The 25,744-nt window shown below is 38.7% G+C and overlaps 1 protein-coding gene across 1 annotated transcript; it reads left to right on the forward strand.

The window, feature by feature from the left end:
- The first annotated feature begins 540 nt into the window (after positions 1–540).
- On the forward strand, positions 541–25,744 carry PI15 (peptidase inhibitor 15). The gene is made up of 6 exons (XM_075213676.1): positions 541–683; positions 994–1,320; positions 19,899–20,017; positions 21,290–21,422; positions 21,529–21,644; positions 22,740–25,744. Exons 2-6 carry the CDS (start codon positions 1,048–1,050, stop codon positions 22,873–22,875), a joined length of 777 nt encoding a protein of 258 aa, XP_075069777.1. The 5' UTR covers positions 541–683; positions 994–1,047; the 3' UTR covers positions 22,876–25,744.

The following is a 25,744-nucleotide window of genomic DNA, read 5'->3' on the forward strand; positions in this document are numbered from 1 at the left end:
TTGCATCAGTGCTGGTCTGCAAAGCTGAAGAGCACATGCTTAATAAATAAATATTTGCCACCTGGTAGTTGCAGCTTCCAATGCATGGAAAACATGATTCTAAAATGTATGACAGCCTAAGTCCAAATTCTAAAGAGAATCACAAATCTGTTCAGGAAGAAAAGAGGTAATTACGAAGGAAATCTACTTAAGCAAAATGTCATGATAGATTGCCTTTACATGTTTATTGCATTTGGCTAAGCTCTGCCTATAAATGTTTAATTGCAGGGAACCCCTTTGTTCAAATGAAATTCAAATTGTTGAGTTGTATTCCAGCACAACTGAGGACCACAAAAGGAGAAACAAACATTGCCAGGTAATTTGCATTTTCCCTAATTTGTTATAGGATTTGGATGTGCCATTGTTTTTACCACCCCTATGATATAGTGCCACCCAATCACTGTACTGCACTGTAAACTCCTCCTCTGTCAGCTTTGCCTGCAACAGGGTCTGGCATGAGACTTCAGGCTGTAACATATAAAAAGCTGTTATCACTTACAAAATCCTGCAGCCAGAAGTTCCTAGCTAGCAGAGATTTGCTTTCACTGAATTTATGACAGGATACATCCTCCCCTTACAAGGCTACACACTTCATAACACAGCATAGATATTTGACTATTGCAAGATTGACACACTGTTGAAAGGTAAGACTACGGTCTAAAATATTTTCTTTATGTGAACCAAGACTAAAGTTGTAGAGTGAAGTTTTTTTTCCTACAATCTTACTATATTGTTTGCCTGCCAAGTTAATCTTAGCTTTATACATATATGGTATGAGGCAGTTAAACATTGCATTTATGTTGTAATATTTACTTTTATTATTTTATAAGCAGAGGTTATACATGATCTTGTTACTTGTTTTATTACTCTAAGTAGAAAAAAAACCATATTATATTTTTCTATAGGGCAAATGAGATTTTGTTTCCTATTATTCTTTTCAATTTATTTTTACAGGTTCCAAGAAATTATTTTTGTTTAAAGGCAAAGTCTGTGCATAGTCTTCCAAACATGATAGAAAGCTGTCTTGTAGCTGCAGCCTTCATATTTTCTCTCTTCTGTGAAACATGTGGTTTAGCGTTACCTAATTCCACAGACTTATCGTCATCCGCCAGCAATTTCACCATCATAGAGCCAGATCTGAGAGTTCAGTTGGACTCTGCAAATATCCCCAAGGCCAGAAGGAAGCGCTACATTTCCCAAAATGACATGATCGCTATTCTTGAGTACCATAACCAAGTCAGAAGCAAAGTCTTTCCACCTGCTGCAAATATGGAGTACATGGTTAGTGACTTATTACAGAATTTACAGTGCATTCAAGATTTGCAAAGATTTTGAATGGCACTATTATGTGCTTCTTATGTTTGGTTAAACCTGGGAATACGTCTCTTATCATACTGCATGCTACCATCAATTCCAATTTTCTTCATTGTTTTAGGTTACTATGAGAATTTTCTAGCAGATGGATATGGGAGGATGAAAGCTAGAGAGAATACATTTTCTTAGCAGAGAAAAAAGACAATACACTGTATGTACTATATATTATCATGTTGACCTATGAATGTATTAAGCCAATAATATTCAATAGTTCAAGAAAATAGATCTTCAGAATCAATTTCTGGGGGGAGTATTGTAGATAGGTGGTGGCCAACATTTTTTAGGTCACTGTGCAATTATTCTGTATAACATGAAACCAGGGGTCCCCTAAATTAAATCCAGATGCCCTACTTGTTTGTGGATCGTTGCTGAATATAAAGGACAGTATTATGTCATATTACATTTATTTGTCTGTCAATGGTCCAGCACATTGCAATTCCTATCAAGCAGGGTCCATTCTATTATTTTTATTGGTCTGAATTTGAATGGGGCATCTTATGTAACTCTGATTTTTGGGGCAATATAAATAATATATTTACCGTTTATTATCAGTTATCTATATGGTGCCTACATATTAATATGTGCTTTACATAAAATATTTAATCATTCACATCAGGCCCTGCCCCAGTGGAGTTTACAGTCTACATTCCCTATCGTAGGGACACAAACACACTTGGGTTCATTTTGTCAGAAGTCAATTAACCTATTACTATGACCTCCAGTGCTGTGAGGCAGCAATGCTAACCACAGTGTCACCCTGTACAGGGATAATAGGCATGAAATCCATAAAATAGAGAGACAAATATAAACTAATTCAGATTAAAGAAATATAGGTTCAATCTTTGCCAAAAGTACAATTCAAACTCATACTTGGGTGATGTTCTGGGAACCTTGGAGATTAAATATTGATTGAAAGTTTAATTCCATTTTCAAATAAGTGGCTTCTATTAAATATGTTAGGCCCAAATATGAATCTATGTCAATAAAATATTGTACCAATAGATTTACTTTGGAAGATTCAGTAATACCTGGCCTGTTATGAAGTAATATTGTTTAGTTTAATACCCAGAGCAACAAACACTAATGTGCAGCTTTGAGACTCTCTGGCTGGCTCCCACTTTAAATTCCATTTTGTGTTACCTTGTCTGCAGCTCCTAGTACTGTGCAGGATTTCAGCAATAGCTAATGTCACAAGGCAGCTGAAACAAATACTGTTTAATGCTGCTGTTGGATGCAATTGGTTGTGTATGTTGTATACATTGTGGTTTATTGCACTCAGGGCTGTGATATCACTGTAGGTTGCCCGTCTCCTACTTGAACTACATTTTGAATACAAAGACAGAAAACCACTACTGTGATGATCTAGAATGACTGGCAGTCATGCAGCCTGTAGTAGTGCTGTATGACACAGTGCAACAACATTACCTCACACAGCCTGTGGTAGTGCTGTATGACACAGTGTAACAACATTACCTCACGCAGCCTGTAGTAGTGCTGTATGACACAGTGTAACAACATTATTTCACGCAGCCTGTAGTAGTGCTGTATGACACAGTGCAACAACATTACCTCACGCAGCCTGTAGTAGTGCTGTATGACACAGTGTAACAACATTATTTCACGCAGCCTGTAGTAGTGCTGTATGACACAATGCAAAATATTACCTCACGCAGGCTGTAGTAGTGCTGTATGACATAGTGCAACAACATTACCTCACGCAGCCTGTAGTCGTGCTGTATGACATAGTGCAACAACATTACCTCATGCAGCCTGTAGTAGTGCTGTATGACACAGTGCAACATTACCTCACGCAGCCTGTAGTAGTGCTGTATGACATAGTGCAACAACATTACCTCACGCAGGCTGTAGTAGTGCTGTATGACATAGTGCAACAACATTACCTCACGCAGCCTGTAGTAGTGCTGTATGACACAGTGCAACATTACCTCACACAGCCTGTAGTAGTGCTGTATGACACAGTGAAACAACATTATTTCACTCAGTCTGTAGTAGTACTGTATGACACAGTGCAACAATATTACTTCACGCAGCCTGTAGTAGTGCTGTATGACACAATGCAACAACATTACCTCACGCAGCCTGTAGTAGTGCTGTATGACATAGTGCAACAACATTACCTCACGCAGCCTGTAGTAGTGCTGTATGACACAATGCAACAACATTACCTCACGCAGCCTGTAGTAGTGCTGTATGACATAGTGCAACAACATTACCTCACGCAGCCTGTAGTAGTGCTGTATGACACAGTGCAACAAAATTACCTCATGCATCCTGTAGTAGTACTGTATGACATAGTGCAACAACATTACCTCACGCAGGCTGTAGTAGTGCTGTATGACATAGTGCAACAACATTACCTCACGCAGCCTGTAGTCGTGCTGTATGACATAGTGCAACAACATTACCTCACGCAGGCTGTAGTAGTGCTGTATGACACAGTGCAACAACATTACCTCACGCAGCCTGTAGTAGTGCTGTATAACACAGTGCAACATTACCTCACGCAGGCTGTAGTAGTGCTGTATGACATAGTGCAACAACATTACCTCACGCAGGCTGTAGTAGTGCTGTATGACATAGTGCAACAACATTACCTCACGCAGCCTGTAGTAGTGCTGTATGACACAGTGCAACATTACCTCACGCAGCCTGTAGTAGTGCTGTATGACATAGTGCAACAACATTACCTCACGCAGGCTGTAGTAGTGCTGTATGACATAGTGCAACAACATTACCTCACGCAGCCTGTAGTAGTGCTGTATGACACAGTGCAACATTACCTCACGCAGCCTGTAGTAGTGCTGTATGACATAGTGCAACAACATTACCTCACGCAGGCTGTAGTAGTGCTGTATGACATAGTGCAACAACATTACCTCACGCAGCCTGTAGTAGTACTGTATGACACAGTGCAACATTACCTCACGCAGCCTGTAGTAGTGCTGTATGACATAGTGCAACAACATTACCTCACGCAGCCTGTAGTAGTGCTGTATGACATAGTGCAACAACATTACCTCACGCAGCCTGTAGTAGTGCTGTATGACACAGTGCAACAACGTTACCTCACGCAGCCTGTAGTAGTACTGTATGACATAGTGCAACAACATTACCTCACGCAGCCTGTAGTAGTGCTGTATGACACAGTGCAACATTACCTCACGCAGCCTGTAGTAGTGCTGTATGACACAGTGCAACAACATTACCTCACGCAGGCTGTAGTAGTGCTGTATGACATAGTGCAACAACATTACCTCACGCCGCCTGTAGTAGTGCTGTATGACACAGTGCAACATTACCTCACACAGCCTGTAGTAGTGCTGTATGACACAGTGCAACAACATTACCTCACGCAGGCTGTAGTAGTGCTGTATGACATAGTGCAACAACATTACCTCACACAGCCTGTAGTAGTGCTGTATGACATAGTGCAACAACATTACCTCACGCAGCCTGTAGTAGTGCTGTATGACATAGTGCAACAACATTACCTCACGCAGCCTGTAGTAGTGCTGTATAACACAGTGCAACAACATTACCTCACGCAGGCTGTAGTAGTGCTGTATGACACAGTGCAACAACATTACCTCACGCAGCCTGTAGTAGTACTGTATGACACAGTGCAACAACATTACCTCACGCAGCCTGTAGTAGTACTGTATGACACAGTGCAACAACATTACCTCACGCAGCCTGTAGTAGTGCTGTATGACATAGTGCAACAACATTACCTCACGCAGCCTGTAGTAGTGCTGTATGACACAGTGCAACAATATTACTTCACACAGCCTGTAGTAGTGCTGTATGACACAATGCAACAACATAACCACTCGCAGCCTGTAGTAGTGCTGTATGACATAGTGCAACAACATTACCTCACGCAGGCTGTAGTAGTGCTGTATGACATAGTGCAACAACATTACCTCACGCAGCCGGTAGTAGTGCTGTATGGCAACAACAGTACCACAATGCTAAGATATAAGGTGAAAAACTGGAAATACCCTTTACAGGTAAACTTTGTTACAAACAATGGAAATGTGGATAATGATAACATTACCTATATAATCTTAGATGAGCAAGGCATTCATTAATAGTGTACAATACATTTTGATGGTGTTTTCAGAAGTATGTATTATTTATTTATTTCATATTATGCAGCACTTTACAGACAATATTTAATCACATTTGTCCCTGTCCGTGTGGATCTTACAATCTATATTTCCTACCACAGACATATGGGGCCTGAGTCATTAAGGAAAGCAAAGCATAACAAAGGAGTAACTTTGCACCGGGCAAAACCATGTTGCATTGGAGGGGGGAGGGAAATTTAAAATGTGTGGATAGATTTATAGTTGGGGTAGGGCATCTCTTAGATCAACTTTAAGTTTCAGTGTAAAAATAAAGCTATCAAGTGTTTGTGTGCTGCATGAAAAAACAGCCAGTATTTAACCTATGTGCAAAATAATAAACTAATTTGCACCCCTTGTATTGTAACATGGTTTGTTCAGGATCAAACTTCTTTGTTTTGCTTAGCTCTTCTCAATGACTGAGGTCCACAATGCGCTCAGTATGCCTGCCTTAATGACTCAGGCCCATGCTCACTAAGGTTAATTTCATCAGGAGACAACCTATCAGTATGTCTGTGGAGTGTGGAAAGAAACAGCAGTACCCAGAGGAAACCCACATAAACACAGGGATAACCTAAAATGCGACACACATAGGGCCTCAGTTGGAATCAAATTCAGGAACCCAGCGCTGTGAAGCAGCAATGCTAAACACTGTGCTACTGTGCTGCCAACAAGGCTGGCACATTTTAGTGTAGCATCTTGTAGTTCTTACATTACCAATCCTGCCTGCCTATCTATCTATCTATCTATCTATCTATCTATCTACATCTACTTTATATATTGTGTCTATCTACTGTATCTATTTATTAATTAATACACCCATATACACAGCCCAAGTTAGTATTTCATTATAGAGACAAACATTGCCAAACATCCAATGAGACTTGCACTGTGGAAATACATGTATTGTAGCTATACTTTCCTATAAATAACTTTATGACAACACCATTCCACCAATCCTGCAGCTCTGATATAAATTACATAAATATACATGTATACATAAAGACTTACTGTACTTCAATGAGTTAATGTACTTAAAGTGACTTGTTTAGCCAATAAGTTGGTCAGTCTCGGACAGCCCTGTTTAGTATGACTTATTGTTTTTGTTGGCATTAAGAAACCAAACTTTCCAAACATGACTCGTTTCCTGGACTACATGAAGAGTTGTTTGTAGCCTATAGAAAGGAACATGCTGTCCTGAGATGCTTTACATTCTTACCTGTCTACAAATGCTTAAAACCTCTCCCTGACATCTTGTTTGCAATATAAGTAACAACAGCTGGCTAACAGGTTACTGAAACTGCAGACCACCAACAGGCCCCCTACAATGCAGATGGTACTTAATTAATGACTGGCCTCTTACTTCCTTCACTCTGGTGGATAGACCTTTGATGTGTCCTACATTCCATAGGGCGGATATTTGCAGTAATGAGTTCCCTTACCCTAACTGAAGTTCAAACGTCTGCAGATGAGACATAGAAAGCTCTAAATATAATGTGTAATAAGTATCATGGTAATGATAATAGCATATAATATTTGCCTGTACCTTGCTGTAATGAACCTAAAATTATCCACTGGAAGCTGCTGCCAGGGATAGCATTGTATTTCTGTCTGTGGGTTGACTGGCACATGTAATTTATACAGGGGGGAGCTGGCAATCTTTAGCTCGAGGGGCACGACTCCACTCAGCAGCTTATTATGAACATATGACCCAGCCCACGGTTGCTCACTAACATACACACACACACACACACACACACACACACACACACACACACACACACACACAGACAGACAGACAGAGAGAGACACTAGGGTCAATTTGATAGCAGATAATTAACCTACCAGTATGTTTTTGCATTGTGGGAGGGAACCAGGGCACCCGGAGGAAAACCACACAAACACAGGGAGAACATACAAACTCCACACATATAAGGCCATTGTCGGGAATCAAACTCATGACCCCAGTGCTGTGAGGCAGAGGCGCTAACCACTAAGCCACCGTGGGATGCCCCCCTGTCCCCCAGCCCAGCCTGCCTCTGAACTTATATGTTCTACCTGTGGGTCTTCTATGGGTACTTTCGTTTCCTCCTTTGTCCAAAGACAAACTGGTAGGCCTCTGAGTAAATTAGTCCTCATATGATTACGGTAAAAAAAAAACTGTAAACTCCACTAGGGCAGGGTACCTCACTGTGGAATATGTTGGTAATATATACATAAACTATAATAATACTAATCCACATGTGCTTTACTAGACTGAATGTCCAATCACTGTCTATGTTTTTATGATTTGCCCATTCTCATCATTAAATTACCTTTATATGGAAACACAGAAAAACAGTAGAATGTTAATGAAAAACAGAGAACAAATGGTTTCATTATTTTACTTGTTAATATTTCATTCTTAGAACAGACCTGTGTGTTTGAAGAGGCTCTGTCAGGTTCTTAATTTTACTATATCTCCTTTTGAATAACCCTAATTAATTATGTAAATATATATCATTGGTCACTATCATACCTACTTCGGTAGTTATTGAATTTGCTCCACAAATTAAATGCACCATCTTAGTGATGTGTGCGACGAATCACCCAGTGCTCATGTCATTGGCAGAAATGGAGATAGAAGACCACCTCTGTACAGACTGATAAATAGTTTTGACACTATAGTAGAGTACAAGCAACCTTCTGAAGCCTATATCTCTAAAAGTGAACTGCAGGGGAGATATAAAGAGACAAATGTAATAATCATCATCATCACCATTTATATATATAGCGCCACTGATTCCGCAGCGCTGTACAGAGAACTCATTCACATCAGTCCCTGCCCCATTGGAGCTTACAGTCTAAATTCCCTAACATACACACACACACACACACACACACACACACACATAGACAGAGAGATAGACTGGTTTGAATCAATGCATTCTGAAATATTAGTTACCCTGCAAAATACATTTTATGTACTTAAATGTAGCAACCAAAGCTCATCAGTCTCTTCTGTTCCTCTAAGGCAGTCATGGGCAACAGACGCCCTGCCGAACCATTGCCTGTGGTCTCCATCCAGCTGCTCACGATCTGCTGGCATGTGAAGAAGTCTGAGTGGCTTATAGGGATGTTTGAGAAGCATGTAAGGGACATATAGGGAGGTATTAGGGGATGTGGGAGGTCTCTGTCATGTGTAGTGGTCTGAGTTGCATGGAGGGTTGTCTGAAGGGTGTGTAGGGAGGTATTAGGGGATGTGGGAGGTCTCTGTCATGTGTAATGGTCTGAGTTGCATGTAGGGTTGTCTGAAGGGCGTGTAGGGAGGTATTAGGGGATGTAGGAGGTCTCTGTCATGTGTAGTGGTCTGAGTTGCATGGAGGGTTGTCTGAAGGGCGTGTAGGGAGGTATTAGGGGATGTGGGAGGTCTCTGTCATGTGTAATGGTCTGAGTTGCATGGAGGGTTGTCTGAAGGGCGTGTAGGGTGGTATTAGGGGATGTGGGAGGTCTCTGTCATGTGTAGTGGTCTGAGTTGCATGTAGGGTTGTCTGAAGGGCGTGTAGGGAGGTATTAGGGCATGTTGGAGGTCTCTGTCATGTGTAGTGGTCTGAGTTGCATGTAGGGTTGTCTGAGGGGCGTGTAGGGAGGTATTAGGGCATGTGGGAGGTCTCTGTCATGTGTAATGGTCTGAGTTGCATGTAGGGTTGTCTGAAGGGTGTGTAGGGATGTATTGGGGGATGTAGGAGGTCTCTGTTATGTGTAGTGATCTGAGTTGCATGTAGGGTTGTCTGAGGGGCGTGTAGAGTGGTCTGAGTAGCAGGTATTCCCTAAGCCTGGGATGCCATCAAGTTCTGCATATACACAGGCGAAGTGTGGGCATGTTATTGAGATTGGGGGCATACTCTGATGTTCAGGGGGTTTCTCACTTGCCCCATATGTTCAAAAGAAACGTGAGCCACCTATGGATAAGCACAGAAGTATGCCTATCAGGTCTAGTGAAGCTAAGAAGGTGCACAAAATTTCATACTGGAGGTGTAGAAATTCTGAATTCAGAATTATTTGTATTTATTTTTTTGTGGGGGAATATAGAGAGAGAATGACCCATTCACAATTTTATTAGCTGTATATAATGGTAATAATCTACCATATACTGTAAAAGATAAGTATATAAGAAGTCACAGAGGAGTTCCGTGACAATATAAAAAGGCACAAAGACATAGGTCTAGTGCTTTCAGGTCACAGAGTCCTAGTAGCTATTATATTATTCCTTATAATATAGAAGGTTCAATATGAAACAAGTTTTATGTATGAGGTGGGCCTTATATGCAGGTGTGTTTTGCGTTTGCTAACATTCTATAATGGAACACTGCCATCACTGTTCACCAAATATACCAAATAGTTTCTAGTTTCCAAATATTAGTTACACCATCGCTGCTCACCAAATATAAGGATATATTTCACATATATTCATGTCACTTCTGTATTATACTGTATATAGAATAATGTACCATTTATTATAAATGATAGGGATATTACAGGTTACTGAAGAGTTATATGACCAAATAAAAAGTCTGAGGAGTATATTTATTAAACTGCGGGTTTAAAAAAGTGGCAACCAATCAGATTCTAGTTGTCATTTTGTAGAATGTACTAAATAAATGCATACATGCCAACTCTCCCGGAAAGTCCGTGAGACTCCCGAAATTCGGGTCAGTCTCCTGGGCTCCCGGGCAATGATAACTAGAATCTGGTTGGTTGCTGTAGTAAACATCTCCACTCTTCAAACCCGCAGTTTAGTAAATCTAGCCCTGAGTGTATTTTTGCAGGTTATGAAACTGGTAACTTCTAATATCTATAATAACTTACTGCAGAGGCTGTGTGATATCTTATACCAGGCAAGAATCTAATTGACAAAACACACACAAATATATCTCAAAATAGAGCAGCACACAAACATATAACACAGTCCAGTACACTGAAACAGAACACACACTGGCACACACTAACACAAAGTTACATTGCCAAAGACACACAATTTTACAAAGGATTTATATAATTTTTTATTTTTACAATTCCTTTATTTCAATGTATATGTTTTCTCCCCACCACAATACATACAGCCACATTCAGTCCCCAGACCTGTATTGTAACTGTTGCTACCAAACACCCAACCCAGCTCTGAGTGGATGCACTTGGCATATGCCATTTCTTTAAACTCTTCTGTGACCCTGGCATTGTGTGGGCATCTAGCATATATCAGCAAGCATGCACTTAGGTTACCCATGAGTGATTGAGCAGAGAAACTGCAAGGACATTAATTAACACATTCAGTACTGGTTAAAATACACACCACCGCCATGCACGCAAATCATGTGATCATAGTTTATCATTTCAGGGAACTGTTCTGACGGTTCTTTTTAGAGTTGGTTACATACAGGCAAATTGGTCACCATTTATTTTACCAACTACTTTTGGGCTTAGATTGCCATATAAAAACTTAAAAAACTTGGTGCAGTGACTAAATAGACTGTATTGTGGCCAAGTTGCTTCATACATTAAATTCAGAGTTCAGATTTGTATTGAAAAATGTTAACTATACAATGCATCCCATTAAGCGTAAACAAGTTCAAACATGTTCGAATCGGCTAATACTTGGTCAAACCTTTTATCTTGGCTCACATTTTTTAATCTCTCTAAAGTGTGAGAATTTATATTGAGGTTTTGAACAGATTTAACAAATTGGTTCAAAAAGCACTTTGAATCGGCTCAATCATATATGAACCGACTCGGGCAGGCTTAAACTTGGTCGAACCAGCTCAAACATGGACAAACCTGTTCATCTTTCTCAAATTTAGCCTGATCTGAATGTTTAATTTTGTTTGTGAATTTCCGATTTCATTAGCTGCTTGGACACATAATATGAGGCCAGATTGAGCTTCTCTAATGACCACTCTATAGTGCCGACCCTGTTTTGGAGGCCACTAAACAATACAGTTGCTCAAATATATTGTGGTTTTACAAGTGTGTGGCTTTACAATGCAGACCCAGTTCTCTTGTGCTATTTAATACACACTACCAGCACTTCGGTAAATGGTCAGCACTATCAACGGGAAAAAGTCCGTCTGCTTGTGATGGTCCTCCTGGCCAAACAGTGGTGGCGAGGAAGAACAAAATACCTGTTATTGTATAGTATTACATTATTTTAACTACGAAAAACAGAAATATAATTCTGCCGACAGGTCCACTATTTAAAGATCTGCTACTGTTACATGATCGACCATGGATAGAACATGGTCGAACCTTGAGCCTTGATAAAATGATTTAGTCTTTCTAACATTTGAGAATTTATTTCAAATATTCAGAGTTTACTTTGTAAAATCAGAGCAAGATGTAGTTTCTCTACAGAGGGACTTAAACAAACTTGACGATTGGGTGGCCAAATGGAAGATGAAGTTTAACATAGATAAATGTAAGGTTATGCATTTAGGAATAAAAAAAAGCATGCAATCTATAAAGTAAATGGGATAAATTTAGGGTAATCTATAATGGAAAAGGATTTGGGAGTGCTCATAGACAGAAGACTTAGCAATAGTGCTCAATGTCAAGCAGCAGCTGCAAGGGCCAATAAAGGATTGGCATGCATAAAAAGTTCATAGATGCAAGGGAAGAAGGTGTAATTTTGTCACAATATAAATAATTGATAAGACCTCATCTTGAATATGGAGTACAGTTCTGAGTACCATGCTATAAAAAAGACATTTTGGAACTAGAAAGGATTCAGAGATGAGTGACACAATTGATAAAGGGTATGGAGTCATTAAGTTATGAGAAAAGGTTAGCCAATTTAGGCATGTTTACTTTAGAAAAGAGGCGTCTAAGAGAGGACTTGATTGTGATGGCAGATTCAATTGATATGTTTATAAAAGGGTTAGACAACGTTTTATTGAAAAAGGGCATCCAGGGTTACAACCATTAATTAAAATAAAGGATAGTAGTGGATCTAGGGAGAAAAATAGAACTGCAGGAGGGATTTTTCCCCATTGAAACAGATTGGCGGTTGCTTCATCTGGATCAATTTCAATTATAAGAGAGGGGTTGCAGGAGATACAAAATAGGTTGAACTTGATGGACTGGTGTCTTTTTTCAACCTCATCAACTATGTTACTATGTAGAACATTCTCCATGAAAATATTTCAGAAATAATGTACAAGAAACTAAATAATAACAATTTATACTTAAAAAAAAAGTATATATTTGTTAAAGATAAGTAATTTAATGGTCATGTAGTAATCACAATTAAGACATGTCAGGACCCTTTTATCTCATGATCATAGCTAGTGCTATAAAATATAACAATAAAATGTACATGTTTTATTGAATAACAAAGCTACAATTAGGACATTTTTCCAGAAATTCACAAGTCATCAAAACTTCATAGAAGCCACGAGTAACATAAATAAAAGAAGTTTGGCATGATATAGTCACCCTCTCCCTTTTAAATGGTGATTTAGTAAGCTATGTTTATCTAAATATAAAAACCCCTCTATGTTAAGCAGGTATGTTTAAAAAAAATAGTTGGTCTATACTTATGTTGGCATAAGAAGCCTTTGTCTGTTTGGGACTTTTTATTTGGTGCATTGTTTCAATTATGTTAATGTTGCGTATGCCCCATGAGCTCTGGCTGAAACTTAGTGACTGACTGTTTTGTGGTTACATTTTTGCATATTAGATACTATTAAGTCTATTTTAAACATGCAACGGGGCAGAAAATAAACCAATGAACCGATATATAGAGAAAGTAATTTTCTTGTAATTCATTGTTATAAGACTAGCAGGAACTAGAATGCGATCTATCTATACAGGTGTTAGTGATGATAAATGTTTAAATAGACATATTATAGAGTGCAAACAAATAAACAGAGAGTAAATCTAATTAAGAATAAAAATAAAGTAATTAATTTGTTAACAGTTTCTCACACATACATACATTTATGTCTCCATTATGCCACTTTGAGCTGGAAAGGGGTTAAGCAAAGTTGGTTTATTAGAAATTCCAAACTAGTTTTGACTTAAAAATTGGTGATCTTAGTTGTGTTGTCGGACTTTGTTATCCAGAGCTGATTGGGGTCGCTGGTTTCCAGTAGTTTTATCAGCTGAATAGCTCCAGGAATGAATTGGCAGTTATTACCATACTAACATATCGTATTAACTTACAAGAAGCAGAATACCTTTTTTTTAATTATGACACTAGTGGACAAAAATAAATTCATGTAATCCAGCTGGTACGTTATGAATGATGTAATAAAACTGATTTTCAAAGTAAAGAATGCGGACTTTTTGGCAAAGATCAGGTGTAGATGCCCCTTGTAGGCAATGGGCCATTACCTGGTCATCTGGCCAAGAGGCCAGCAGCAAGAAAGCCCAGGACGTAAGTGCTCCCGGAGTAAAGATCCGAGGATGCCTGAAAAATCAACGGGAGTGGTGACCCCACGTGTTAAGAGTAAGGCACAAAGCATTGGTCTCACTTGATTGTTGCACTCGCTCCTTTGCCCTGGCTTTTTGGCTGGACAGAAAAATATTTACAAATCTGACTGGAAGGCTGGGGCCATATCACGGTCACTTGTTTTTTCTCTCTCACTGTTTTGTCACTTCACTTATAGTTTTGTCTTTTTCATTTGGATTTGAGGGGGTGTGGTTGACCCTTATGTGCTTCGCTTCTGAAGATTTAGGGGAGGTGGTGTGGTCCTAGTTGTTCCCATCACCCTGAAACTTCTTAGGTCTTCCCTTTTGGGGAGGCAGAAGATGTAGTCCCTGGGTAAAGCCTTGGTGGATCCCAGAACAAAGGGACGCCACTTATATTGTGGCAAAGGGGCGCCTGAAGATGCTTGACCCTGTGAGGCCTTTTGGTTCCAGGGGGTTGGGGATAGAGGGGCTTCCTCTTTTGAAGGGGTCCTGAAGTGTTGCACACTAGAGCACCTTTTTGTGTTTTTGCACTTTTTTCAAGCACTTTGGTTTTTGACAGCACTGTTCCGGGTGTTCAATATATAAAAAAATAAAATAAAGGACTTATATGTTATGACAAAACGGGTGAAACTGGACTGAAAACTTTTTATTCATCACCCATTTCTCACAGTTTAATGTACTTTTTAATCCTTGGCCCAGTCTAAGCATATACACCAGAGTATCATTGTATTATGTGTATTATTATTTCTTGTAATTAGGTACATTTTGCCCTCGCTATTACCTGAAATATTGTATGTATTAGAAATAGAAAGAATATTACATATTGTGTGAAAATAATAGGACAGCAGAAGTCATTTTGCTTGTGTTAGCTAAGGTAATTGTTATGAGATGTGGCTCAGATCTGGTTTGTAATCAGAACAATGTCTGAGTGATTTGACATAGCTAGCTGGCAGCCCACATTACTTAGCTAGGTCAACAGGTAATCTGAGAGGTAATTAGGTTAGAATTTCTAGATGACATGCAATGTGCCTCCACAGTAATATACTGGCTGAAATAGCATTGGGAAATGTATTAACATGTATCAATATAAATGTTATTGTATCAAAATATATCACAGATTCAGATTGTGTAATGTTGCAGATACATAGTGTCAAATGTCTTATTGTTTTTTGCAAGTGTGAAGTGTCATTCCTTGATGTTATATTGTAACCCTTTGTTTAGTGTGTCCAGCCAAATAGCTAATTGAGTCAAGTCTTTCCATTGTGTAATCAAGGTAACAGAGACTGTGGGGGGTATTCAATTGTTAGCGTTAACGGAAAAAAACGAGCGCTCAAAAATATTACCATTTATACGGTAATATTGCGCGCGAAAAGCGTTAATACGGTAGTTTACTCGCGGAATTTCAGCTCGGAGCGGCGAGCTGAAATTCCGTGAGTAATTACCGTATTAACGCTAAGATTTTTTGAGCGCTCATTTTTTTCCGTTAACGCTAACAATTGAATACCTCCCTGTATGTCTAACAGTTAAAGTGTCCACTGATAAACACCTGCTGTAAGGGGGAGGATTGAGACATTTGACCCTACTCCCTGTGTATACAGCCAAGAATGTAGGGAGAGCAGAATGCCAAGAGAACTATTCTAGCTTGGAGGATTCTGGTGTACAAGACATTAGCAAAAAGGATTCTGGGCAGGCATTGTAGTGCCGCTGGAGGAAACCCTGCCAGAACAGGGTCTAAGTGAGCCAGTAACCCATGCTGGGCGACATGGTAACTGTCTAGCTAAATGGTAGTGGTAATATTGCAGGAGGATTAGATTCAAAGAGACTGAGATTATTACTTTGGAGTGCTGACTGCAAGAGGCTGCTGGAGGATACATGCTACCATTTACCCTGTAACTTGTGAATGTTTTGTGGTGTTGTGCTGTCGTAATAAAGCCTTATTTTGGATATACTCTGGTCTACCCGAGTGAGCTGAACCCCACAGAGGGTAACTGCCATCCTAGGTAAGGGTAGTATCCTCACATAGGTGCACACAAAAAAAATGTACATTTAGAAGAGCATGTAAACATAATTGTGACAGAGGGGGAGCACCCACAGGTATGTATGTTAGGAGCCATATCTGTTGCAGGTGCTTGACCCCTGGTGCAAGATATATGCGGATGATTATGATCACACTGTGTTTTTACATTCATTTATTTAATGTGAATTAAACCCCTATAATACATATGCCACTGTAGGTTGGAGAAAGAATAAGCAAAGTTGAAAATTCTAGTTTTGGTGATGTTAGTTGTGTTGACTGATTTTGTTATTCAGAGCTGGCTGTGATCGCTGTTTACAAGTAGCTTCAGCTTCTTTAATGGATTGGCAGTTACTTCCATACTAAATAACATATTGTTTTAATGTACAAAAAGCAGAATACCTGTCTGTTTTATGTAAAATGCGTCAAAAATCTACATGAATCCCACAGTGATTACATCGCTAATAAGTAAGTGAGTTAGATCTTAATGGTAGGCTTGTTTGGTTCTGGCGAGAGTGAAGGCCCAGAGCAATTCTTATGAACCTGCTCAGAGGTAGCAGATGCAGGGCCATCTTAACAACATTATGGGCCCCCGGGCAAAGCAGTGCAGCGGGGCCCCTAGATATAGCTATAGATATATATACAGATACAGATATAGATATAGATATATAGAGATAGAGATAGATAGATGTACTTGCTCAGTGACCCTTGAAGGTTTTTTTTGCAGGATTTTTTCTTTTGCAGGATTATTTATTCTCATTAAGAGCCATGCCTATGGGGCCCCCTTGCCCGTGGGGCCCCCGGGCAGCTGCCCATCGTGCCCAATGGAAAAGATGGCCCTGAGCAGATGGAGACACCAGGGCTCATTTACTAACATTGTATTCAGGTGCCAAATTTGCACTAAATCACAGCAACCAATTAGTAAATAGCTTTTATTTGTACAGTGCAAGTTCAGACAATCAATGAGTCTGGTTAGTTGCTATATTTCAAGTGCACATTTTGCACTTAAAGGCAATGTTTATACATGAGCCTTATTGTTGGTGAACAACCCAAAGTGAGGAGTGCACGGATGATTTCATAAAGGTACAGCAACACTGTAAAGTGAAATGCAAAGAGTAGCGATAGACAATTGAGAATGAGGAGCGAAGTAAAGATTCTGAGCGGATGCACAAAGAAACGTTTCTTAGAATGTGGAAACAGCTTATAAACTGCAGCATTTTCGGCAGTGGGACACTCAAGAAGCCTACAGTATCCAGTTGTCTTATTGCCACAATTCTTATGAAGCATGAAATCACTAACCCCAGCTTACAGAGGGGACAACTGCAGCCTCTATCTTTTCTGATTGTTCCTAATATTGCACAAGTGCATAAATCTGTATGAATAAACTGATACATTAGTTGATAAAAAGTTAGTTTGGCTCCAATATGTATATTGTTCACCCTGTGTAAAACTGGGACTTCACAGTTTGCCTTCAAATACATAAAAAGCGACATAAAAAATAATTCACTATAAGGGTCTATGCATCAATGTAACGAGGTGTCACTAAATATGCATAGCTGCAAATCACAGCAATGCATATTTAAGCACCGCTCAAATGCATCATGCTGGGGCTACTCTGGAAGCACCGGTGAAGTGACTCCTGTCGTGCGATTAGATTTTCCTCTTGACGGGGAGGAAACATCACTTCCACTGTAACGGATTCTGCGAAGCCGAAGAGGCTTCAGCCGAATCCCATAGGAAAAGAAAGGTAACGCCATGAGATGGCGTTACCTGTCTGTGCAATGCAAAGCTTATCAAAGCTTCATGCATTGCAAAACAGCGCAGTCCCCATAGTAATCTCTAGGGACTGTAATGCTGCACAATATATTTACCTAAGCGTTAGGCAGTTAATGCATGGCAACTAAAAGTGCTTGATCAGCTTGATGCATAGACTCCTTAATATGAACAAAATATAGAGTTTGAAAATGTATTGTAAAGTCTGTTAAGCATGTCCATATCTATGCACATAAGAAAAAGTGTCCTTCTTTGGTTGTTTCAAATGTTAGGAAGTATTACAAGAATAAATTGTGTCAAATTTCAATCACGTTTGCTCACATTAGACCCTTCAACTCTTGGTGTTAGGAGTTTGGCTGTGTTCCAGATTTTGGTGCAGGAAAATTCTTCCTTTTTTGCGGTTACAAGTAATTGTAGCTCTTCTACAAAGTATATCTTATTTATGGGATACTACAAACTATGTCTGCAATGCAGTTAAGCATGAGTTCAGAGTACATCACCAAGTCTAATCTTATATACTTAGAAAACAAAAGTGACTTGATCATTTCTACATAAAGAATAGAAACGCTGGCACACAGTTAGTTGCTTTTGGACTTCCTGAGAATACGGCCCTATATTCAGCATCAAGATAATGAGGAGTTGGGTGCAAGCCTGCAGCCTCGAAATTCCTGATATTTTGGACACATTTCAGGTCACTCTAGGGATGATTGTGGTTTGTTTTTAGCTTATTTATTTATCCGTCTACACTTTTTACAAACCATTATTTAATTTCAAACATGCACTGGTAGCATTTTTCAGGACAGATTATGGCGCTTATTTAGAATTGGATGCATGTTTGTCCTTTTAAGATATGTAGAATCATAGTATACGTAGCACCAAAAACGCATATTGATGCATCCATATATAGTTTTATGTGTACCTTTAACTTGAGTCACCTGGGGATGAGACAAGTGGAGGGAAGGGTGGAGCATGCATAGGCCAAGTGCAGTAACGGTATGTTGAACTACACGTTGGCGCATACACAAATATTCCAATTATGAGGTGTATCACTCTTGTGTGCTGGACAGCACTATCTATCTGCTTCTGATTGATTAATTTTGTATTAACCTCTCCAACTGATAGTACTTAATTCATCAGCCTTTTAGGCTATAGTATATGAAGTCGCGGGCATCTATTCACATTACTTAATTGGCATTTCTATTTGGTCTACTGCAGAAAAGATTGCCATTGGATTTTTTAAGGTTAAAACAACAAATGTTTATATTTAACTTCATTTTATGCAATTTAATTTAATTTAATTAATGTTAGTATCTAATTACATTTTATATGAAAATGAAACTGTTCACGTTATGCTATTGTGGGGGGTAAGTATATACACTTACTATACCTGACATGTGCGTAACAAAAATGCTACTGGTTTGAGCTGGACACATCTTGAAATGCGTCCGGCTGCACATATGTCTGTTTCTTTTACATGCGTCTCCTTCTACACATGTTCTAACCGCAAATGCGTACAACTCTATATGAGCCCCTAGATCTGTAGGGGCAGTACACTCTTGTAATGGCACCTTATTATCTTATTATATCTAAATATATCTAAATTTGCAAGTTTACAAAAGCATTTACTGTACATTTTCTACTTGTTTAAATTTGTCTCTGCATGCAAATATTTACATAAAAATAAAGAAAAAACTTTTGGAAAAAAAATGCTCCTTTATCACTGGTTCTCCAGGAGGGAATCTGGCCAGAAGTTATTAGTAGGCTAATTAGCACCTCTCACTGGGCAGTGCTCCGTCTCTACTCTCAGAATTGAAACTAGTGAGGAGCACTGAGAATACTTATAAAGGGCAAGGGCTGGTGTAGACAGAACGTGCGCTGTTCCGTAAGGGACTATCAGACTGGCCATGTTATTTACTGGAGGGATTGGGACTATGTTTCCAAATGCATTTAGTACATAAATAATAATACAAAAAGACTCCTTGGTGAAAACTATACTTTGATACTCTAAAGAAATATCTGCCATTTATCCCTTTTAGTAACTGTGTACACATTTAAAATGCAAGCTCAACCAAACAATCTTTTCATATGATGTATATGATACGCAGGTCTGGGATGACAACTTGGCAAAGTCAGCAGAAACCTGGGCGGCCACCTGTATTTGGGACCATGGACCAACTTATTTAATGAGATTCCTTGGTCAGAACCTATCAGTGAGAACAGGAAGGTAAATATTTTCACTTTCATTTTGTTTCAGGCTTAGATGGGATATCATTCAGAACATGGGCTGTAATTAATGTTCGATAACTGCTAAATAGAACCTGTCACTTTTGAGTTAGCACATTTTTAAATAGTGCGTTTTGCACGATGTACGTGGGAAAAAACGGGGGAGAGTGTAGAAAAATAATTTGTATAAGTGATCTGGTTCAGTTTGAACTATACGTAGTATATCATTTTTGGACAAATCATCCTCAACATAACATGCCCCATGCATAGTAAATATGTGAACCCCACCCAACAACCTGCCATGCTGCCTGAAGCTGGCATTTACCACTGCTCACTGTGGCAGAGGATTCAGTCCTTCCATAGGTCCATACAGCTTTATTGCAAAGCTGTAAACAGATTGCAGTACATGCATTTTGAGCTGGCTGTGGCATGATTTTATACCTCATTTTTTTTTACTTTTACGTTTTTACATCTGTGCAAACCCAAAGAAACTAGTTTGGTCAATAGTTGTGTGTGCGCATGGTCAGATGTAAAAAATACATATAAATAGTATTATATGCCAGAAATGCAATTTGCGTTTAACCTAACATAAGTCGCTATATGTACAGTGCATTAATGATCTTAAATTATGCCATCTAAAACAAAACAACATTCTAATCATGAAAAAAAATGTATAGCTATGTGTGTGGGCACATTTTCTGCACATGTAAAATATGTCAATGTTATTATATTTAGATGTGATTTGTGTGCATACAAATAGTTCAATGAAAATATGATTTGTGAAAAGGCCTTTTCCTTAAAACTATTAAAATTGTTGCACATGTGGATACTTTAAGAACTATTTTAGTTAGCCATTATTAATATCAAACAATTGTTCCGTTGGTCCTTTATGCTTATGCCTTCATGTAGTTGGATGGGAATTATGATTAACTAGATTGAAAAGCATATTACTATAACAAGAAAGTTCAATAACGGGTTGGGTACGGTATCCCGATGCTTGAGATACTGACCCCGAATACACCTACAAAAGAAACCCCATCCCTTAAATCAACGACCTATTAAAATCTATGGCCTCATCCGAAAAGATGACTGTAAGAATCAATACCTTCCTGCTGGTCTGTGGAGGAGGGAACCAACGTCAAAGGAGTTTCCTCTCAGTAGCCCAGACAGTAGCCATTTATTTTAATCTATGGAACAAACATATATATTGACAAATAATGTATATTTCACCTCTAAGAAAATAATTGAACTGTGTATTTTCATGTTTATTTAGATACCAATCTATCTTGCAACTGGTGAAACCATGGTACGATGAAGTGAAGGACTATGCGTTTCCATATCCTCAGGACTGCAATCCCAGATGTCCTTTGAGATGCTTTGGACCAATGTGTACACATTATACACAGGTCAAATGAGTTCAATATATTTAATTCCATATTTGTACAGCATTTTTTACTATTTTTTTGCCATAAAAAACACTTGTTATATTTATATACTTTTATCATTTTACAGATGGTTTGGGCTACAACCAACAGAGTAGGTTGTGCAATCCACACTTGTCATAACATGAATGTTTGGGGAGCTGTATGGAGAAGAGCTGTCTACTTAGTCTGCAACTATTCTCCAAAGTAAGTCAATGTTTGTGAAGTGCACTGCCAAAAGCATGTACATTTATAAAAGAAAAGAAAATTAAGGAAAGGCTTGTGTCTGCACAGGATAAAACACAAAGGATTGATAGGGAAGCAGAGAAGGGCTTTTGTGTTGTTTAGGCATAAGATAGTGAGCAGGAGAGGCCAAATTAAAAAGAGACACCATTAACAGTCACACATTTGTATTATAACTATTATTACCATTTATTTATATAGCGCCACTAATTCAGCAGCGCTGTACAGAGAACGCACTCACATCAGTCCCTGCCCCATTGGAGCTTACAGTCTAAGGGGGGTATTCAATTGTTAGTGTTAACGAAAAAAACCGAGCGCTCAAAAAATCTTAGCGTTAATACGGTAATTACTCGCGGAATTTCAGCTCGCTGCTCCCTGAGCGGCGAGCTGAAATTCCGCGAGTAAACTACCTTATTAACGCTTTTCGCGCGCAATATTACCGTATAAATGGTAATATTTTTTGAGCGCTCGTTTTTTTTCGTTAACGCTAACAATTGAATACCCCCCTAAATTCCCTAACACACACACACACACAGACAGACAGACAGACACACACACACATAGACAGACACACAGACTAGGGTGAGTTTGTTAGCAGCCAATTAACCTACTAGTATGTTTTTGGAGTGTGGGAGGAAACCGGAGCACCCGGAGAAAACCCACTCCACACAGATAAGGCCATGGTCGGGAATTGAACTCATGATCCCAGTGCTGTAACGCAGAAGTGCTAACCACTTAGCCACTGTGCTGCCCAGAGACTTCATTGGCAGACCCCCCATTGCACAGAGACCTCACTGGGGGCTGTACATTGTACAGAGACCACAATGGCAGTCGCACACTGGGAGCCTTGTGTTGTACAAAGATCCCATTGGCAAATTAACATAACACAGAGACCCCTTTGACAGACACACATTCCACATTACAATTAAAATCCTATTACAAGCCATTTATTAAACATGTACTGTAATATTTCAAACTGTGACCTGACAATCCACATGATTAAATGCACAGACAAACTTTCATGTGTGTGATAGTTAACATTTCTTATTCTATTTTTAGGGGAAACTGGATTGGAGAAGCGCCATATAAAGTTGGAGTCCCATGTTCTGCATGTCCACCGAGCTATGGGGGCTCTTGTACAGATAATCAGTGTTTTCCGGGAGTAACATCAAATTACTTATACTGGTTTAAGTGAGCCAATCTAGGATATTATTGTCTTCAAATCCAAAATTATATTCAGAATTCTCATACATTTATATATAATACATGAGCAATGTAGTAGAATATATTGTCATAACTGGTGACCAATGGCATAATCAGTAGTAGTGACATCTTATTTTAGTTGTCAGAATAAGAAACACCTTTACAACTCATGTATTATAAGAAATAACATACCTGAAACTGTACATTATAGGTATATTTGAAACCACCTCAGAGATTTTTTGAGTGACCTTCTACAGATGGAGCATGATTGTTTAGACCAGAGTTTATCAACCATTTTTTAACATGTCCACTTGTGTGATAATATGTTTACAAGAAAAAATGTAAATCCAAGAGCACTACTAATTCATAAATGATCGTCTTCAAACAAGCCAACAGTGGCGTAAAATTCACAATTAAGTGCAAGTGTTTATTCACCCATACCTGTGGCAATGTTTAAGTCATAAGTTGATCTTTATTTCAACAGCAAATATAACCCAGGTTAAATACTTTAGCCCATCGATCAATTAAGCTGCCCACTACTTCAATATCCAGTGATGTAATATCCTGCTGTCAAAACAGAGTAATATATAAAACAATGTGCGATCAATAATTGCTATTATATAATGAACCTCTCTGATAAAAAAATAAATCAACTGTGTTTTAAAACAACTCATAAATTGTATAATTAAAACAACAATTGTGGAGACTGATACACTTAGTAAAATGTAAACAAATGCCTATCCCATCCAGCCTCCCATCCATCACCTAAGCATAGCGAGGGTAGCACGGTTTACAGGTTGTCACTTCCGCTCAGTAACCAAGCAACAAACGGTGAACACTAATACAGCAATCATTACACAAGTAAGTCAAGCACAATGCAACGAGGGAGGAACACTTTACCAGTCCTAATTTAGCCAATGTCTGTGATTTGTAGAGGCACAGTATATTGGAGGAGTCAGAAGATAAAGTACAATTCGCACATTGAATATTGTTGCTATATTAAGAACCAATCTAAAACAATTAAACTACTATAATAATGAAACAAGAATTGAAACACTGCCAAAGAAAATAAATAATGAAGAAGAATATCAATAGTGTCGCACAACGTAATGGCAAGTGAGCAAAGATCAGTGGAGAAATATTGTATTGATAATAATGTTCCGCAATTACCATGGTAACGGTAATAGTGCGCGAGAAATTGAATCTGCCCCTTTGTGTCTAATCTGCGAATCCTTCTTCAGAAGTTATTCTTTATTGCCGTATCGCCTCACTGGAGGGACACAATCGATAATACAGAAACATACTTGGCTCTCATTGTACAAAGCCTCATAAAAATTATTTGGCATAGTTGAGGCAATTACTTCCCTCCTGGTGGTCAACTTGAGCTGAGTAATGCTAAGTCTGAATTCCTGTGTGGTTTCGACCACATAAGAGTCCACCAGGAACTAATATATAAGAAAAAAAACGAATTCCATTCTGTTACAATTAGCACAACTTAAACAAAGGAAAATGTACAAACTTACCTTAACCCTAACCTCTGCTGGAACCCCTATATCAGACCTAATATATCTATCTTGAAGGTTCCATCTCTCTAATAGGGAATGAGAGATGGAGACTGGAATTCATGTATCTCAGTACATGCTTTATATAACAAATTCCAGTTTTTGAAAATAATATGACCTATCCTAGGATTCATTTTGTTGAAAAAGGATAGACAAGGTAATCTAGCTCTATTTATTTGAGTGTCTTTAGTTACATTTTTACTATTATTGGCCACAAGTCTGTCTTTTAAATAAGGATACCTCCTTTGACACTTGTAATCTACTTTCTGATTAACCTTTTCTGCAAACTCCAAAATGCATCTAATTCATATAAATTGACTCCAAGGTAAAGATCTAACAGTAATCTGTCGAACCTCAAAATATTGTTGCTGTCAGTATTGCTAATGAAAAGATCATAAATCTGTTATCATGAATCAAACCACAGTGTCTAGAAATGACAGACACTGCTGATCATAATGACAATCCCTTACTAAGCACTGAAACTTGAGTACAAGTAAGTGAAAGAGAACATGTCCTGCATTTTTGTTCCCACAATGTTCTGGGGGTAAATTTATCAAGCTGCCGGTTTGCAAAAGTGGAGATGTTGCCTATAGCAACCAATCTGATTCTAGTTATTATTTATTTAGTACATTCTATAAAATGACAGCTAGAATCTGACTGGTTGCTATAGGCAACATCTCCACTTTTTAAAACCCGCCGTTTAATAAAGTTACCCCCTGGTATGTATTTTGTACTAGCAAATAATGCATTTTTACCTCGTATCACCCAAGCGTCTCCCTGCGGACTTTGCTGTAGAAAAGCAGTTAGTGCATTATTAATTGAGGTTGAGCAGTTGCGTAGCACATTAATTGCACCCTTTGCATTTAAAACCATCCCCCATCCGTGCTTTGCTGCCCTCCTGATTAAATAGTTAGTCTTACAGAAATGCGTTGCTTCTTTGTTTACATTTTACTAACTTGATATCTTTTAAATATGCCAAAATCTGTTTGCATTTTCAGACATGCACCATTCCCAAATTAATTTCAGTGTTTAAGTGTTCTACTGCTATATCCTTGTGTCTGTCTTTAAGTTAGCCACACATGTGACAAGTTGTTGTTAAGCCCAGTCACCAAACAATCCTGTTGATGCCTTAATTGTCTACACACAAGGAAAGGTAAAAATGGGGAGATCTATTCATGGTTGCCCCATGTAAAATTTAAGAGGTGTCACATCTGATGCCTTTAATAATTTCATTCGGTGTTATAATGCACAATGCTGTATTTCCCAATAACATCAAAGAAATAAACCTCTTTCTGTCTA

This window comes from Mixophyes fleayi, chromosome 5 (assembly GCF_038048845.1).
Source record: "Mixophyes fleayi isolate aMixFle1 chromosome 5, aMixFle1.hap1, whole genome shotgun sequence".
Classification (NCBI taxonomy): domain Eukaryota; kingdom Metazoa; phylum Chordata; class Amphibia; order Anura; family Limnodynastidae; genus Mixophyes; species Mixophyes fleayi.

Bases quoted from the DNA above. Each gene is read 5' to 3' on its own strand.
- PI15 (XM_075213676.1), top strand. From the start codon at position 1,048: ATGATAGAAAGCTGTCTTGTAGCTGCAGCCTTCATATTTTCTCTCTTC. The intron at 1,321-19,898 runs GTTAGTGACTTA...TATGATACGCAG, and splicing joins CTGCAAATATGGAGTACATG to GTCTGGGATGACAACTTGGC. The intron at 20,018-21,289 runs GTAAATATTTTC...ATGTTTATTTAG, and splicing joins CTATCAGTGAGAACAGGAAG to ATACCAATCTATCTTGCAAC.